The sequence below is a fragment of the Enhydra lutris genome, unplaced genomic scaffold (assembly GCF_002288905.1).
Source record: "Enhydra lutris kenyoni isolate GAN:26980312 unplaced genomic scaffold, ASM228890v2 scaffoldscaffold20, whole genome shotgun sequence".
In the NCBI taxonomy this organism is placed as follows: domain Eukaryota; kingdom Metazoa; phylum Chordata; class Mammalia; order Carnivora; family Mustelidae; genus Enhydra; species Enhydra lutris.
This window is the reverse complement of record NW_019154104.1, coordinates 233,589-251,906: the sequence shown is the minus strand read 5'-3', so window position 1 is coordinate 251,906 and position 18,318 is coordinate 233,589. Positions and strand designations below refer to the sequence as shown.

Genomic DNA, 18,318 nt, shown 5'->3' with positions numbered 1-18,318 from the left:
AAGGTAGTCCCTGATGGTGAGCCCCATGGCATTTGCCCAGGATCACAGTAAACCTCCCTAGGTGGCTCCTTGCCTGGAACCAATCTGGCCTGGTGTGGTTCATGAAAATGTAAACTCTACCCTAGCTCAGATCCTAAGAGAACGGCTTTACTGGGATTTTGAATAGCTCATTAATAGTAATAGTTAATAATCAAAGATAGCACAAGGAAATTAAGAAGTATAAACTTCCAGGTACAAAATAACTGGTTTTCCTGGGTCTTCAGAATAATCATGGAAGCCGATTCCTCACAATAAATCTCATCATTTTTATATAATCATATACATATATATATTTATATTATATATATATTCATATTTTATATATATATATATATATATATATATATATATATACACATATATATATATATTCTTTTCTTTGGAGAACCCTAACTAATATAAATGGAATAGAATAGAGGATTCAGAAATAAACTTTTGTGTATAATATGGTCAAATGATCTTCAATAAGGGTCAAATGATCTTCAATGGGAATAGGACAGTCTTTTCAACAAATGGTGTTGCTATTGGGAAAACTTGATATTCACATGCAAAAGAATGAAGTGGGACACTTACCTTACACCTTCTGAGTTAATAAAAATTAACCCAAAATGGATTAAAGAACTAAATATAAAATCTAAAACTATAACATTCTTAGAAGAAATGACACAGGAAAACTTTATGACGTTGGATGTGGCAATGATTTTTTTTGTAACAGTGATTAATAGATGAAATATTTTCTTTCTTTCTTTCTTTCTTTTTTTTTAAAGATTTTATTTATTTATTGGACAGACAGAGATCACGAGTAGGCAGAGAGGCAGGCAGAGAGAGAGGAGGAAGCAGGCTCCCCACAGAGCATAGAGTCAGATGTAGGGCTCGATCCCAGGACCCCGGGATCATGACCTGAGCCGAAGGCAGAGGCTTTAACCCACTGAGCCACCCAGGCGCCCCTCTTTATTTTTTTGAGTAATTTCTGATTTTATGATGAAATACTTCTCCCAATGATGTAAGTGGGCCTCAGCTTTTTTTTTTTAAGTTTTTATTTCAATTCCAGTTACTTAACATATAGTGTAATACTAGTTTCAGGGGTACAATATAGTGATTCAATACTTCCATACATCAACAACGCTTATTGCAACAAGTGTACTTCCTAATCTCCCTTCACCTATTTCACCCATTCCCCCCAACCACCTCCTTCTGGTAGCCATCTAGTTTGTTGTCTATAGTCAAGAGTCTGTTTTTTGGTTTTGGTAATGATTTCCTGAGTATGACACCAAAGGCACAGGCAACTAAAGCAAACATAGACAAATAGGACCACATCATACTCAAAAACTTTTATGCATCACTACTGGGTATTTACCCTCAGAATACAAAATCACTAATTGAAAGGAATATGTAATGATACATGGCATTATTTACAATAGCCAAATTATGCAAGCAGCCTGTGTCTACTGACAGATGAATGGATAAAGAAAATATGGTGTATATATATGTATATATAGATATATATACACAATGGAATATCATTCAGCCTTGAAAAGAATGAAATCTTCCCATTTTCAACAACATGGATGGAGCTAGAGAGTATAATGCTAAGCAAAGTAAGTCAGTCAGAAAAAGATAAGTATCATATGATTTCACTCACATGTGGAATTTAAGAAACAAAACAAAGGGAGATACATACCAAGAAATAGACTCTTAATGATAGAGGACAAACTGAAGGTTACTAGAGGGAGGCGGGTGGAGGGATGGGGGAAATAGGTGATAGGGATTAAAGAGTACACTTATCATGATGAGCACTGAATGAATCACTATGTTGTACCCTTGAAAAAATACAACACTATAAGTTGTATGTTAACTATACTGGAATTAAATAAAAGACCTAAAAAAAGATAATATAGAAAAAAAAAAAACCTGTGCATTAGACAACACAATCAACAGAGTGAAAAGGCAATCTATGGAATGGGAGAATATAGTTGCAAATCATGTATCTGATAAACAGTTAATGTCCTGAATATACAAAGAGCTCCTATAGCTCAATAACAAAAAGATCAAATAATTCAATTAAAATTGGGCAAAAAATCTGAACAGATGTTTCTCCAAAAATGATATACAAATAGTCAACAACATATGAGAAGATACTCAGCATCATTAATCATTAGGGAAATGCAAATCAAAACTACGAGATATCACTTCATACCTATTAGGATGGTTACTAATAGGTTACTATAAAAAAAAACCCCAGAAAATCACAAGTATTGAGGAGAATGTGGAGAAATTGGAACCCTTGTACACTCTTGGTAGGATTGTAAGATAGTGCAACCACCATGGAAAATCCTAAGAAGTTCCCTCAAAAAATTAAAAATAGAAATACCATATGTTCCATCAATTCTGCTTCTGGGTTTGTATCCAAAAAGAATTGAAAGCAGATCTCAAAGAGATATTTTCACACCCATGTTCATAGTAACACTATTCATAATAGTCAAGAGGTGGAAGCAGCCCAGATGTTCATCAACAGATCAATGGATAAAAAAAATGTGCTGTATGTATTTATATACTGTCACATGATACAACATGCACGGACCTCGAAGACATTATGCTAAGGAAAATGAACCAGCCACAAAAAGACAAATACTGCATAATTCCACTTATATGAGTTATCTAAAGTAGTCAAATTCTTAGCAACAGTAAGCAGAATGGTGGTCACCAGGGGCTGGGATGACGGGGAAAAGGGGAGTTGTTTAATAGGTGTAGAGTTTCACGTATCCAGTATGAAAAAGTTATGGAGATATGTTTCATGGCAGTGTGAATGTATTTAATGTCACAGAATTACACAATTAATAATAGTTAAGACAGTAAATTTTATGTTAATGTGGTTTTTACTGCAATAAAAAAGGAATGAGGTACTGATACATGCTACAACATGAATGGATCTTGAAAATATTATGTTAAGTAGAAGAACCCAGTCACCAAAGACCACATATATGATCCCATTATATGGAATGTTCAGAATAGGTAAATCTATAGTAGAAAGTACATTGGTAGCTACTTAGGGCTGGATGGGGGTGATTGGAGGAGATAAGAGAGGATGACAGCTAGTGAAGATAGGGTTTCTTTTGAGTGATGTAAATGTTCTAAAACTGACTGTGGTGATGGTTGTACATATCTGTGAATATACTGAAAACCCTTGAATATACACTTTAAATGGGTGAATTGTATAGCATATGAGTTATATCTCAATAAAGAACAAAGACAACAGATTAAAAATGAGAATATTTATCTCATTTTGACATATAACTATATTTAGAAGAACCAAGAAAAGTTATTTGTAGCACATATATATCATCTGGTTTTTATTGACCTTCAAATATCATGGAAAGAAATATAAAACATTTCACCCAGAAAGAAAGAATAATATCCTTTCCCACACACATTATTCTCTAAGTTCTATATAATAAAGGATGTATTAAATTTGATGAAGATGATAACAATAAATGCATATTTCTAGATTCTGTGGGAAACAAAAATCTTAAATGTAGGGGACCCTTGTCCATATATACAATTATGTGATCTCAAGAGGTAATAAGAGGAAAGAAATGGAAAAGACTGGTTGATAATTTATACTGTTTTGTGTAGTATGCTCACTTATGCTGCAAGAAGACAGTGGCAGAGTGCTTTGTTAAAAGGTGATAGACTTTTTATGATGTCAGCAAGATATCCATCTACAAGTCAGCTTCCACATGATGACAGTCATTAACTTCTCTACTCTTTGGAGTGTTAGTTTTTTTTATACTGGGATGATTGCCTAAAAATATCTTCATAAGGAGTCTATAGATTCAAATGGTTGACAATGGACATAAACAGAAGGAAATCAGAACAGAGAGTAATTTATTAAGTTGAATATGATTTGTAAGCATTGAATCCAAATGTAGTCTCTAAATGGTAAAATTAAAATATTTAATTTGTTTGGTTGGGCATTTATTCTGGCCCAGATAATACATTTTTCTTGTGTCTAAAGTAGGATATTAGGATACTCAAGGGGCTTTTAGATATAAGAGGGAAAAGTCACTTATCAAAATGATTTCACAGTTGTAAATTTCCTTGTGTTGTTAGTTCTAAGAAGGCTTTGGAAGAAGTCAAGGGGAAATTGAGTTCAGTGATCCAAGAGATTGATTCCTTGTCCTTATTTTGGGTAACCAAGATACTATGAGTTTTATGAATCAGGAGTGTAGGAAGAATGTGGTAGATAACAGAAGGCTAAAAAGAAAAGATATTATTTAAGGCCTCCTCATATAAAACATGGATTTTAGACAGTGTGCTGTTGATTATAAATTCCTCAAAAGTTTACTTAAGTTTATTGTGACAGCATTGATATTGTAACATTTAAAAACTATCATCCCTTCCAATCTATGTGAGAGGCTACTGAAGACTATTTTGACTTAACAGCTACCCACTGTATTCACTGAAACAGTTGAGAAGGCAGGTCAAATAACTATTGGTAGGAACAATATTAGCTAGGGCCAAGGATTAAGGAAAGATGAATGAAACATACGCAGATTTGGGTTGTTCCTGCACTAAAACAAAACAAAACAAAACAAAACAAAACAAAACAAAACAAAACAAAACAGCCTTAAAATGTAGTATAGCATATTTACAGAAAACTTCATGATTATGTAAAGACACTAAATATTTAACATGGTGGATGCCCTCAAGCCTATCCTAATACAATTTATTCTCCACATCTTCATTGTATATTTGAAAGACTAGACAACATTATAGTTCTCATTTATGCATTACAGTCTTCACTTATGAAAGTTTCAGATGTATAAATTGAAAAAGAGTGAATGATTGAGAAGTGAGTATCTCTTTGATGAAAACAAGTACATTAATTACTCTCTAGTTACTCCAGAAATCGTGGTTATGGAACAGTACAATAAAAATCCCTATGCTTTTAAAATATATAGCTTGTTCAAAGTGGCATTATGTGGTGTATTTGTATTTTTCCATCTAGGGATGCTCGTTACCTGCCAGTGTGATGAGTAAGGGCAAGCATTACATAATGGTTCCTATGTCATAAAATAAAAATAAGCTTTATGCAAAGTTATAGAATTTGGAATAAAGTCTTATGAAAACAGAAACGATTGTCATGATTTAGCAGTATAAAAATATGCAATGCAATTGGTAATAAACTAATTCTTAAGTTGCATTGTGGTTTCATGTCTATTTTTTTACTGACTATCTACAACCTGCATCTGTTACATATATTCATTTCTATATATAATATAGCAAGCTTTAAAAATAATAACTGTGTAACTGTAGAAAGCATTTAACTTAACTAAAATGAAAATTTCTTTAGTGGAAGTAGTTTTAAAAAATATGTAAAATGTTTTTAAGGTCATAGAAAACATTTCAATTGAGATTAAGTGCTCACTTCTTTTAGTACTTAATGATGGAAACCTTGTCTCATGTCAAATAAATAGGGTGTCATTGATAAGCAGGTAACATTTAAGTCCAAGGGGCCAGGATTTGGTACAAAAAACACATAGACAAAATGTTCTTTCTATAGTTTGAATAATTTAAAGTTTTCTTTATTGGTAATTTCTTAATCACTGTCCTATAAATTGTCAAAAGCTCCACAGGAAAAAAAAATTTTTTTAAATCGAATTTCCATAATTCTGAACTACATATCCTAGTATCCAAAAAATAATTCCTAACTTTTTCAACATTGGTTCTACATTAGGATATTACAATGGTTATTATGAGAAAGGGAAGAGGTAATATGCAAGAAGTATTTTATAAAAAGAAAAAAATGATAAAATCAAGCTCTTCCTAAATGCCCATCATGCATTTCCTCCATTCCCCTACCCCCTCCCTTCTGTAGCCCTCAATTTGTTATATACAACTAATGAATCACTGAACACTATATCAAAAACTAATGATGTACTATATGTTGGCTAATTGAACTTAAAAAAATAGAAATAAAAAAATAAAATAAAGCTCCTACATATTTCTTGCAAGAAGAAATAACCAAAGTACCAGTTATGACACTGACTTGAAAAATTACTGGTGGCTTATCTCCATATGGCTAAAATCAAAGTAATGAAATTAGCAAGGCGTTATAGTTTCAAGGCTGCAATAGTATCACTGACTCACTCAATGTTGTTTCCAAATGATAACCAAAATGTTAATAGATGATTTTTTTTCTTTTAGCAAGTTAACCAAGAATGTCAGGATTCTGTAGAAAAGGAATTTCTAGAAACAGAAATATAAGATTTTTAACCATTTAAATATGTTATGTTTTCAGAAAAACTGAATTCAAGTTTTAAAAATTATTACAAATCTATTCTATTCTTATACACATTCAGATATATTACAAAAAGCATGTTGATCTGACTTTCTTCCTATCCTTTTGTCTCACAATTAAATGAAAGACTATTTGGTTTTCCCTGGTGCATAGCCCATACTGCTTGGGGTAAGCTAATATCCTGGCAGGAGAAAAGTCTTTACTTGACAAAACAGTCAAAAAGGTAGCTACTGGGGCGCCTGGGTGGCTTCAGCTCGGGTCATGATCCCAGAGTTCTGGGATCAAGCCCCGCATTGGGCTCCCTGCTAGGCAGGAAGCCTGCTTCTCCCTCTCCTACTCTCCCTGCTTGTGTTCTCTCTCTGTCTCACTCTCTGTCAAATAAACAAATAAAACCTTTAAAAAAAAAAGATAACTATGGCACACTGGATACTCTAATGCAGAAGTTAATCAATTCAAACTTAAAAAAAAAAAAAAAAGAAGCTATTATCATGTTTTATTCCTGACAATTCTCTTGCTGGTAATGGCAAATCTTTTACTGCCACTTGAGTTTTGTTTTCATTTGTTCTAAGTTTCTTCCCCATACTTTGGAAAATCTTGTATATTTACATGAATTTTCATAATTCTACTAATATAACATTAATTAAGAATAGACAGAAATGAGTTGTCACTTCTAAAAACCTTCTAAAAACCTGACTTCTAAAAACCTTAAGATTTTGATCACTATAGGAATCAAGTATTTTGAGGCTTCCTTTTTAAAATTTTTCTCTTTTTGTTCCATTTTAACTGAAGCATTTTCCCATTACCTATATTCTGAATCCTAACTTAATGGTATCAATATAGACTATGGCACTTCAAAATAGATACTGAAAAAAAAAGATTGCTAAATAAATTATGCAAATAAAGCATGTATATTTAAAATGTGAAAAGATAATGAGGTATCCAAAAAGAATGGAAAACTAAGAATCATATTTAAAGACTGTATCTTGTTTTATCCTCCGATATATTCAATAAAAGCTGCGTAAACTAATTTTAAAATCATATTAAAATTCTTTCTAAGGTTTTTTTGTTAAATATGAGGTATTTTGGGGGTGCCTGGGTGGCTCAGTAGGTTGAGCGTCAAGCCCCACATCAGGCTCTCTGCTCAGCAGCAAGTGTCTTCCCCCTCTCCCTCTGTGATCTGTCTCACTCTCACTCTCTCAAATAAATCTTTCAAAAATAGACAAATAAATATGAGTTATTTTCTATCAAAATTGCTTAAAGTGAGATATAATATGCTTTATTTAAGAAAAGAGGATATATATATGGAAATATACGATGGTATGCATAGAAGAAAGTATGAAATAGGAAGATTAGTCTACCTGCTTGCAACATAGGAATAATTAGGTCGATGTTATAAGTCTGATTCCTATGTGAGTTAATTTTACTCAATTATGTAATTATAAAAATAACTCTCCCACACAAAGAGGCTTTGTAAGTATTGTGATAATAGCCTACATGTGGTATATCCACAATATTGGGCAAGAGGGAAGCATCTAGAGCCCATATACAGAGAATAGGCTGGTAAAATAATCATAATCTTTGGATATGAAAAATGGCATAATTCTCTAGACATTGTGATTACACACACAAACGCACACATGTACATGCACATAAAAACACATCACAAATATACAGATAGGGATGTTTATATTTGAGGAATGCAGGGAGAAATATGAAAGGAATGATGTAATCAGAAGCATAAGATGTACACATTTTAGAAGTGTACTTAAGTTTATGGACTAAATAGAGGAGACTATCTGAAGGGAATTATGAATGAATTCAAATGGCCACACTGATAGAAAAACCTACAGCAAATGCCAGCAGAGACCAATCCCCAGGAGATATCCTAGGTGAAGACCTTACTGGACTGGAGGTAGAAACTGGTAGTAATTTGGATAATGAAAAAACATGCTTTCACTCGAAATATTTGAACGACTATCTGAATTTTCTGCTTTAATTTTGTAAAGCGCAACCAGAGATAAGCAGAAACACAGTGAAAACTGTTGCTTAGGTAAATTTTATAATGAGATAGGGAGCACAGGCCTGAATGACCTGGGTGGGTGGAATGTAAATCTGTTTACAACAAAATGCATAGGGTTCCAGAGATTGTTAACATGGATCAACAAATGCACCTGAGCCAAGGAATTCTAGATTTGACTTTGCAATTTACAAGTGCTTGTCCTAAGGCTACAATCTTAGAATCCCAACATGGAGAAGGAAGGGAAAGGAATCAGTTACTAAATTCCAAATATGACAGCTTTGTAAAAACTCGATGATTAATATATACTATTTCTTTTAATAGTACTTCATAACGACCTTGCTGGGTAGACATTATTTCTATTTTTAATGTATGAGGGAAATGGTATTTGGAAATGTTATATAGCTTCATAAAAAGTAAAGCAAGGTAAAAAGTATGTCTGATGGCAAAGCTCCTTCCAGTATATCTTACTTCCTTTTTCCTTGTTTTCTAATAGCCTCTGAATTGTCAGGAGGAGTTAATGCATTCCTAACATGACTTGTGAACCACTTTGGTGAGAATCTCCTGTGGCTTAGAATCAGGAGCTTCAGCATTTATTCTAGAGGGCAGTGAAATTCTGCTTTAGATTACTGCCTGAAAATAGGCAGTTATCTATTAAGTTAGACACAGGGAGAAGTCCTTCTGCTATGGTAAGTAATCTAAAAGAGATAGTTTACTGTCTCAAACTAGTTCTCATAGGAAAGCTTGAAGTTTCCTTGATTAGAATTATGTAAATCCTTTGTAGAAAAACAAAGAATCCAAGTCAGAGGTACTGAAATCTTTGGTCTTGTAATCTTAAATAAGAAAGCCTAGTGCTTGTAATCTAAAATAATGCTCCTAAGAAGGCAGAATTCTTTCTATTGAAAGATCAAGTTTTTCCAGTCTTAACTGAAAGAGATTGGGAATTACAGAGATGGTGCCAGAATATTTTAATTTGCTTTAAAGGAAGTAGCTGGTGCTGTACCAAATGTGAAGTTATAATTTATTCATGTCATGCATTTGAAAAGCAAAGAGGATGAATCGCATATGGCAGTCTAACAAATACTATCACCTATTGTTATCTAGGTATGCCTCTTCCAAGAAACCAAAGGAAGGTTATTTATAGTCAGTGAAGACCTTGCTTGCAGATAGGAGCTGAAAATAGTACATATGCTAAAGAATAGACCACAGACAACAGAAAATTCATTTGTAGCCCAAACAGATTAAAACAAATAGTACACATACATGCACATCTAGGCACTTGTTTCAGAATAATTTTCATGCTGATTTGAGATGTAGTGTATTATTGTAGAATGAGCAGCAGACCAGGAGTCAAGAATTCTAGGTTATCCTTGGTTTCAATCATAACCATGTGTCCAGCTTTAAGAACATTATTACACTTCTCTGGTTTAAAATTCCCTCATCTTTAAAATAAGAGAGACTACTTGATTTCCCAATTACCTTCTTTCTGTAATATTCTAAGTATTTCACATATTATACTCTAAAATTCCTTCATGGAAAGTTACCCTATGTCTCTGATCTTGACAGCAATCTCTTCCAGCATTTCTGTACAAGTTTATCCTGTTTTCAGGAATTCTTATTGATTCTTCTCAGACATTTTTTTTTTTTTTTTTGGAGATGTTACAGTTTCAAACTGCTTCATAGATTCAGTGGTTCTAAACATTTCTTACAAAACATGGACTCTCCTTATGGGCTTCTCTAATTGTAGGTGTCAGAGAATCTGTACAGGCAATATACTTAGGATTTTAGACTACTGTGGAGGATTTTCAGCCTCCCCTTTGCCACTCCCTATACTTTTTCTATTCATGACTGAAGGATGAAATTCAATATTTAATGGTACATCCAGCAGAAATAAAAATGAACTGTGAACATTCTGGATAGAAGATCAAATCAGCCATAACATTCCCTTAAGCCAAAGCCTAATCCAGAGCAAGAACCCAACTCTCTTCAATTCTGTGAAGACTGAGACAGGGGAGGAAGCTGCAGAATAAAAGTCTGAAGCTAGCAAGAGACTGGGTCATGACGTTTAAGGAAAGAAACCATCTCCATAACATCAACAATGTGCAAGGTGAAGCAGCAGGTGCTGATGGAGAAACTGCAGCAAGTTATGCAGAAGATCCAGCTAAGATAATTAAGGAAGGTGGTGGCACTAAGCAAGAGGTTTTCAGTGTAGATGAAACAGCCTTTTATTGGAAGGAGATGCCATCTGGAACTTTCACAGAGGGGAGAAGTCAATGCCTGGCTTCAAAGCTTCAAAGGACAGCCTAACTCTCTTGTGAGAGGTTAACACAGGTGGTGACTTTCAGTGGAAAGCAGTGCTCACTGACCATTCTAAAAATCCCAGGTCCCTTAAGAATTATGCTAAATCTACTCTGCCTATGCTCTATAAATCAAACAACAAAGACTGGATGACAGCACGTTGGTTTGTAACATGGAATAACATGAGTATTGTAAACCTACTATTATGAGCTACTGAAAAAAAAGATTCCTTTCAAATATTACTGGTCGCTGATAATGCACCTGGTCACCCAAGAACCCAGATGGAGATGCACAGTGAGATTAATGCTGTTTTTTTTTAATTTTATTTTTTATAAACATATAATATATTTTTATCCCCAGGGGTACAGGTCTGTGAATCGCCAGGTTTACACACTTCACAGCACTCACCATAGCACTGTTAGCACATCCATTCTGCAGTCCATGGATCAAAGAGTCATTTTGACTTTCAAATCTTATTATTTAAGAAATACATTTCATAAGGCTATAGTTGCCTAGATATAGATTCCTCTAATGGACCAGGCAGGGTAAAGTACATTGAAAACCTTTTGGAAAGGACTCATATCTCAATGCCACTAAGAACATTTGTGATTTGTGGGAAGAAGTCAAAATATTAACATGAACAGGAGTTTGGAAGAAGTTGATCCCAACCCTCTTGGATGACTTTGAAGGGTTCAAGATTTCAGTGGAGGAGATAACTGGAGATGTGGTGGAGATAGCAAGAGAATTAGAAGAATTAGAAGTAGAACCTGAAGATATGACTAATTTGCTACAATCTCATAAAAAACTTTACCGTATGAGGAATTGCTTCTTATGGATGAGCAAAGAAAGTGTTTTCTTGAGATGGAATCTACTCCCGGTAAAAAAGTTGTGAAGGTTATTGAAATGACAACAAAGTCTTAGAATGTTACATAAACTTACCTGATAAAACAGTGCAGGATATGAGAGGACTGACTCCAGTTTTGAAAGAAGTTCTGCTGTAGGTAAAACACTATCGAAGAGCATCATATGCTACAGAGAAATTGTTCGTGAAAGGAAGAGTCCATTTATGCAGCAAACTTAACTGCTGTCTTAAGAAACTGTTACAGCCACCCTAACCTTCAGCAGCCACCACTCTGATCAGCAGGCAGCCATCGACACTGAGGCAAGACCTTCTGCCAGCAAAAAGATTGTGACTCACTGAAATCTCAAATGATGGTTAGTATTTTTCAGCAGTAAAGTATTTTTTAAATTTTATTTAAATTCTAGTTAGTTAATATATAATGTAATAGTAGCTTCAGGAGAGCAGTATTTAAAAAAAAAGATTTTATTTATTTATTTGAGAGAGAAAGAGTGCACGAGAGAAAGCACAAGTCAGGGAGGGGCAGAAGTAGAAGCAGACTCCTCGCTGACCAGGGAGTCTGACGTGGGGCTCAATCCTAGGACCCTGGGTTTACCTGAGTCGAAGGCTGACACCCAGCTGACTGAGCCACCCAGGTGCCCCACTAAAGTATTTTTTAATTACAGTATGTACTTTCTTTTTTAGATATAATGTTACTGCACATTTAACAGAATTTATATAGCATAAACATAATTTTTATAAGCAGTGGAAAATTGAAAATTCATTTACTTACTTTATTGCAATATTCACTTTGTATTGTGGTAGTCTGGAACATCTGCAATATCTCTGAGGTTATGTCTGTACTTTGGCATCAAATTGGAGAATGGATTGGAAGGATGCTAACTGGGGGCAGTGAATCTATTATAACTATCTGGGAAGTTAATAATAAAGATCTGAACTAAATCAATAGCAGTAGAGATGGAGAACAAGGGGTGGATTCCAAAGGATGCAGAAGAAACATGTAGAGGTACAGAAAATAAGTTTAGTATTGGTCATGTTAAATTTACTAGTAGCGGGTATACATTTGGTGTATGAGTCTGGAGCTCAGGCAAGGTTTGGGAAGTGTTATAGAACTAATAATCACATAATATTTTAAACACATGAGGTTATTTGAAGTAAATCTGTAAGATCTGAAAAGGGCCAAAGACGTAAATTCTAAAGAAAGTTTACATTCAAGGAACCGAAAAAGGAAAGCAAGCCTACAAGAGCCAATAAAAGAGACAAGTACTACATTATCTACCTCTCTCCTGTACTATAGTGAGATTCATGGGGCAAGAGTGTCAATTTATTCATCTTTTATATCTGGGACCCAACATAGTACCTGACATTTAGTAGGTGTTTACTAAATATTTGTTGAACAAACTGAATACGTTTTAATATATGGTATTGTCTTTTAAATACCTAACTAAAGAGCTTGGAAGGTTTAATTACAATACCCTTTTGCCTTAAAAATTGAGTTTGATCCAACTCAAAGGCTGAATGCAAACCTCTATTACTTCTCGTCATAATGAGTGGAAACACTTGACAAGGAAGTTAACCATCCTTGAAGAGTTTGCTTACTTATGAGTGGCAACTGATTTAATGAACAAATGAGAGGGAAACAAGGACATGAAGGGAAAAAAGAATCCGTCTCACAGCATTTTTTTTTTCCTAAAAGAAAAATAAAAATGGCCATTTTCAATTCTGTTTTTTCCTTAGAAGAACTGAGATTTCTATCTAAATGTGACTTTGGCATACACAGTAAGATCATCCAAGGTACTGATATTAAGGGAAACTACCCTGAAATTATCACAAGCCGAGATGGTTAACTTATTTTTATAATAAGTAAAGTATTACTTAAACTTTTTTCCAACTTAAGTTTATATTCATATTTTCTGAAAATGTCTTGGTGTTGATATAAAAATATCTGAATATTTTGCTTTTAATAATATAAAGAAACTTATTTCATTATAATTATTTTCTGAAATCACATAGTTAATTGCTGAATAATTCCCCACTCCAATTTTTAAACCTTTATTTCCTTTAATGAGGGGTAAAACAAAACTGAAAGAAAAGGTTCCAGCCTAATGACATACACATACCTAGAAGAAGATAAGTCAAAGATGTATAACTATATAAAAACAACTTTTGTCTAAGTAAGGTCAGGGACCAAAGAGCCAGAATCGGGTATTTAATATTTCATTAGTTTTTTACTTTTTAAAAAAAGTTTTATTTATTTACCTAATCTCTACACCCCACATGGGGCTCAACCTTATAAACCTGAGGTCAGAGTCACATGCTCCCCCAACTGGGCCAGCCAGGTCCCCATAGCTCTTTTAACATAATTTGTTATGTTTTCTACCATTATTTTTGTATTTTAATACTGAAAGAAGAGTATTATCATCCAGTAAAAGAAAGAATGTAAGTCTTGAGATTATTCTGCTGCTTCTATAAGTCTGGGTTTCCTTGAAGAAAAATTATGGTGTTTGTGTAGATGCTCTCTAATGTTCATTGAAGTTTGAATATTTTATGATCATGAATAAAGTCTTGTATTTGTAAAATCAATCTTTTTGTGTTTATCTGCATAACAAAAACAATTAAGAAACTATATTTTATTCAAATTGCACTAAAACTTCTATGTTGAATTTTTAGAAAGGAAAATGGTTGATTAAAAACTGAAAACACAGGAGGACACTACCTTTCCATTGTCTTTCCACAGGCTGGTCTCCACATGCTATTAACGTAAGAGCCTATGTGCATATTCAGGGTACTAAATGAGAAGAACATGCACCCAAGAATACTTTATTCAGCAAAGCTATCATTCAGAATGGATGGAGAGATAAAGAGCTTCCAGGATTGGCAGCAACTAAAAGCATATGTAACCACCAGGCCAGCCCTGCAATAAATACTAAGGGGGCCTCTATAAAAGAAGAAAGATGCCAAGAGTAATATAGCCCAGAAATTTACAGAGACAATCCATAGAAATAGGAACTGTACAGACAATAGGATGGCAATATATACATGTCTTTCAGTAGTAACTCTCAACATGAATGATCTAAACGCTCCCATGAAATGGCACAGGGTTGCAGATTGGATACAAAGACAGGAGCCATCTACATGCTGTCTAGAAGAGATGAATTTTGAACCTAAATACACTGCCGGACTGAAAGTAAGGGGATGGAGAACCATTTATTATGCCAATGGACCTCAAAAGAAAGCTAGGGTAGCAATTCTTATATCAGAAAATTAGAATTTATATCAAAGACTGTAATGAGCAATCCAGAGGGACACCATATCATACTTAAAGGTTTAACAACAAGAAAATCTAACAATTGTAAATATCTATGTCCCCAACATGGGAGCAGCCAACTACATCAACCAGTTGTTCACCAAAATAAAGAATCAGATCGACAATAATACTTTAATTGTAGGAGACCTCAACACTTCACTCTCAGCAGTAGACAGATCATCTAAGCAGAAGATCAACAAAGAAACAAGAGCTTTGAATGACACACTGGACCAGAGGGACCGCATACATATATACAGAACATTCCACCCTAAAACAATGGAATACTCATTCTTCTCAAACACACATGGAACTTTCTCCAGAACAGACCACACACTGGGTCACAAATCAGGTCTCAACCTATACCAAAAGATTGAGATTATCCCCTGCATATTCTCAGACCACAATCCTTTAAACTGGAACTCAATCACAAGAAAAAATTTGGAAGGAATTCAAACACTTGGAAGTTTCTCATTGAAAATGAGATGGATGAAGCAGAAAAACTAAGGTCAGATTGGTTGCTCAGGGATCAATGGATATATTGATATGGTTTTTACATTTTACATTTAAAAAGATGTTTTCCCACAAAGGAAAACATGGTTACAAGACATATTCATTATCTCTCATTTCTGAAAAAAAGGACAGCAGGCAGACATAGAGATAACTACTTTCCTCACTCAGGACTGATAATCCTTTCTTTTGTTTTTAAGATTTATTTTACTTATTTGAAGTCCTTTTTATAAAAATGATTTATTGATTTATTTGAGAGACAGAGAAGAGTGTGGGTAGGGGCAGAAGGAGAGAGAATCCTCAAGCAGACTCCTCACTGACCATGGAGCCCTATGTGGGGCTTGACTCCAGGACCCTGAGATCATGACCTTAGCAGAAACCAAGAGTCGGACACTTAACTGACTGAGTCACCCAGGTGCCCCTATTATATTTATTTGACAGAGAGAGAGAGAGCATGAGCAGGAGGGGGCGTGGATGAGAGAATCTCAAGCAGACTCCTTGCTGAGCATAGAGCCCGAGACAGGGCTTGATCTTATGACCCTGAGATCATGACCTGAGCTGAAACCAAGGATTGAACACCCAACCGACTGTGCCACCCAGGTGCCTCTGATAATCTTTTCTTTAATTTAGAGTATTGGTATTTCGATGGACAAGGTAAACACAGTTAATTATTTTCCTTCTTTTTTTTTTTTTAATGAAGAGGAAGCTTTATAGGTGCTTTACTCTCTAATACCATTAAGATTGATCTTACAGTTGAGTAGAAATAAAGCAAAAAGAATTATATAGTAATTATGATAATGGTTAATAACCTTTCTCCTTCAGGAAAACCATGTATTTATATTATTATGAATCTTACTTGGAAAAAAAATGAAAAGAAAAGGCAATGGGCAAATATAATAGTACCTCGGTAGTTGATGATTTCTGTCCCAAGCACCGGAGTCATCTCCAGGACTGTGATGAAGGCTTTGTCCATAGACGTTAGAGGAAAAGGAGACATGCGGTGTCTTCTAGCCACCTTGGTGATGTCAACAGCACTGTGACCTAAACAGGAAGATAATTAACTAAGACTATGATGCTGAAACAGTGATTACAGAGTGGGAATGTCTTATAAATATCATTAATTCTCATTTTCATATGTCTGTAAATGAATATTATAAGGTAAGAAATTTTATTTTCCTTCCAAAATATAGCCTGCTTTGGTGGAACATTAAATCAAATCAGCAGTGTTACATTATATGTCAAAACTTGGTGAAATTTAATCATGTTATCAGATAATCCTTTTGGGTGCTTACTGTGCATTGTGGCACTGTTCCAATTAATTTTCACAACAACCTTATGGGGAGGCATTATTATTATCCTTATTTACAGATGAGGAAAGAGGGGTTTATATATCTTGGCCTAAATCACAAAGCTAGTAACAGTAGAGACAGGACTCAAACTAGGGTAGTGTGACTTCAGAGTTTATGTCCTTAACCACATACTAAACATTGAACACTTAATGAGCTAGCTAGTAAAATGAAATACTCAAACTTGAATTTATTTAGGATTTCATAGGAAATTTTCTTTTTTTAGAAAAGCCACAGGAAAAGATTATTTAGCTACACACTCCTTATTCACTCTCCTTCATGGCATTAATATTACCCATACACTAAAACTCCTAATTTATATCTCCAATCCCAACCTCTATCTTCAACTCTAGATTTTTATGTCATCTAAACAGCTGGTAGATAGGAATGTGCATCTCCAAACTTATAAATCATCCAACATGTACTTGGATGTACAACAGGTAAATGAAACTGAACATGTTCACAATCAAATTCTTGATTCCCCCCACCCTTCTATCTTGCCCTTATGATGTTTTATTCTCTTGCAATTTCTATCTCAGAAAATAGCAACCTGATTCTTGCAGTTATTAATCCAAAATCTTGGAAACATCCTTGATTCTTCTCTTTTTGTCAGAACCATATCTAAACTACCTTTGAAATAGCTCTAGAATCTGACCATTACTTACCACCTCCACAATTACTACAATAGTTGGATCCATGATTTATTTCCTGGGAAACTGAATAGCCTCCTAACTGATCTCCCTGCTACTGTCCTTGTTCCACTATAATTTACTCTACACAGTAGTTACAGTGATCCTTTTAAATTTTAAACTGGATTGTGCTAATCTTTGCTCGTTACTCTCCAATGACTTTCCATCTCACTCAGAATAAAATATTTGCTATGGCATGGAGTCCAACATATTATGGCCCCTACTATCCTCATCATCTATCATTTCCACTCTTGATCATTGTGCTCTAACCACACTGTTTTCTTGCTTGCCCTTGGGCATGCCAAATAATCCCTCCTCAGGGTCTTTGTACTTGGTATTTTGTCCACTTTGACATCTTTCCCCAGATACTATGGTTCCATCAATCCCTCATTTCTTTCAGGTCATTGCTAAAATATCATCTCATCAGAGAGGACTTTGTTAAACATCCTATCTAGATTATTACCCACCATTATTCTCTATTATTTTTATCCTTTCTCCGTGGATATATAAATACATACACACATATATATGGATACTCATTTCCACATGCTTATAATTTATATTATACATTTATATTTATAGCCTTCCCCTTTAGAATGTAAGCTCCATTGTCTTTTTTGTTCAATGTTATCTCCAGTATCTAGAACAGTATTTGGCACATAATAAGCAATAAAAATAAATATTTGTTAAATTAATGAATCATTTAATGACAGAAAGGGACTTCTTAGATCACTATATTTTCATGCATAAATAACTTGGCCTTTTCTTTCCTTTATAGCCTGAGGGTAAACAGAAAAGGAGTAACTGCAAACACAGTTGCTTGGCTCTATCCTGTCTGCTATTCACAGCTCCATTCTTCCCTAGCCACTCTGCAGTTGAGTGTGGTCATATGATACAGTTCTGGTCAGTAAGATGTTGGAAGAAGTCCCTGGGGGCAGGCCACTATGGTGAATAA

The 18,318-nt window shown here is 34.5% G+C and overlaps 1 protein-coding gene across 1 annotated transcript in view; it reads right to left on the bottom strand.

Moving 5' to 3' along the window:
- Positions 1–18,318, bottom strand: part of LOC111148720 (gephyrin) — a 200,666-nt gene that overhangs the window by 87,594 nt on the left and 94,754 nt on the right. Inside the window, exon 5 of the mRNA XM_022505522.1 lies at positions 16,232–16,369. Coding sequence (XP_022361230.1) covers positions 16,232–16,369 — 138 coding nt within the window. The remainder of the gene's footprint in view (positions 1–16,231; positions 16,370–18,318) is intronic.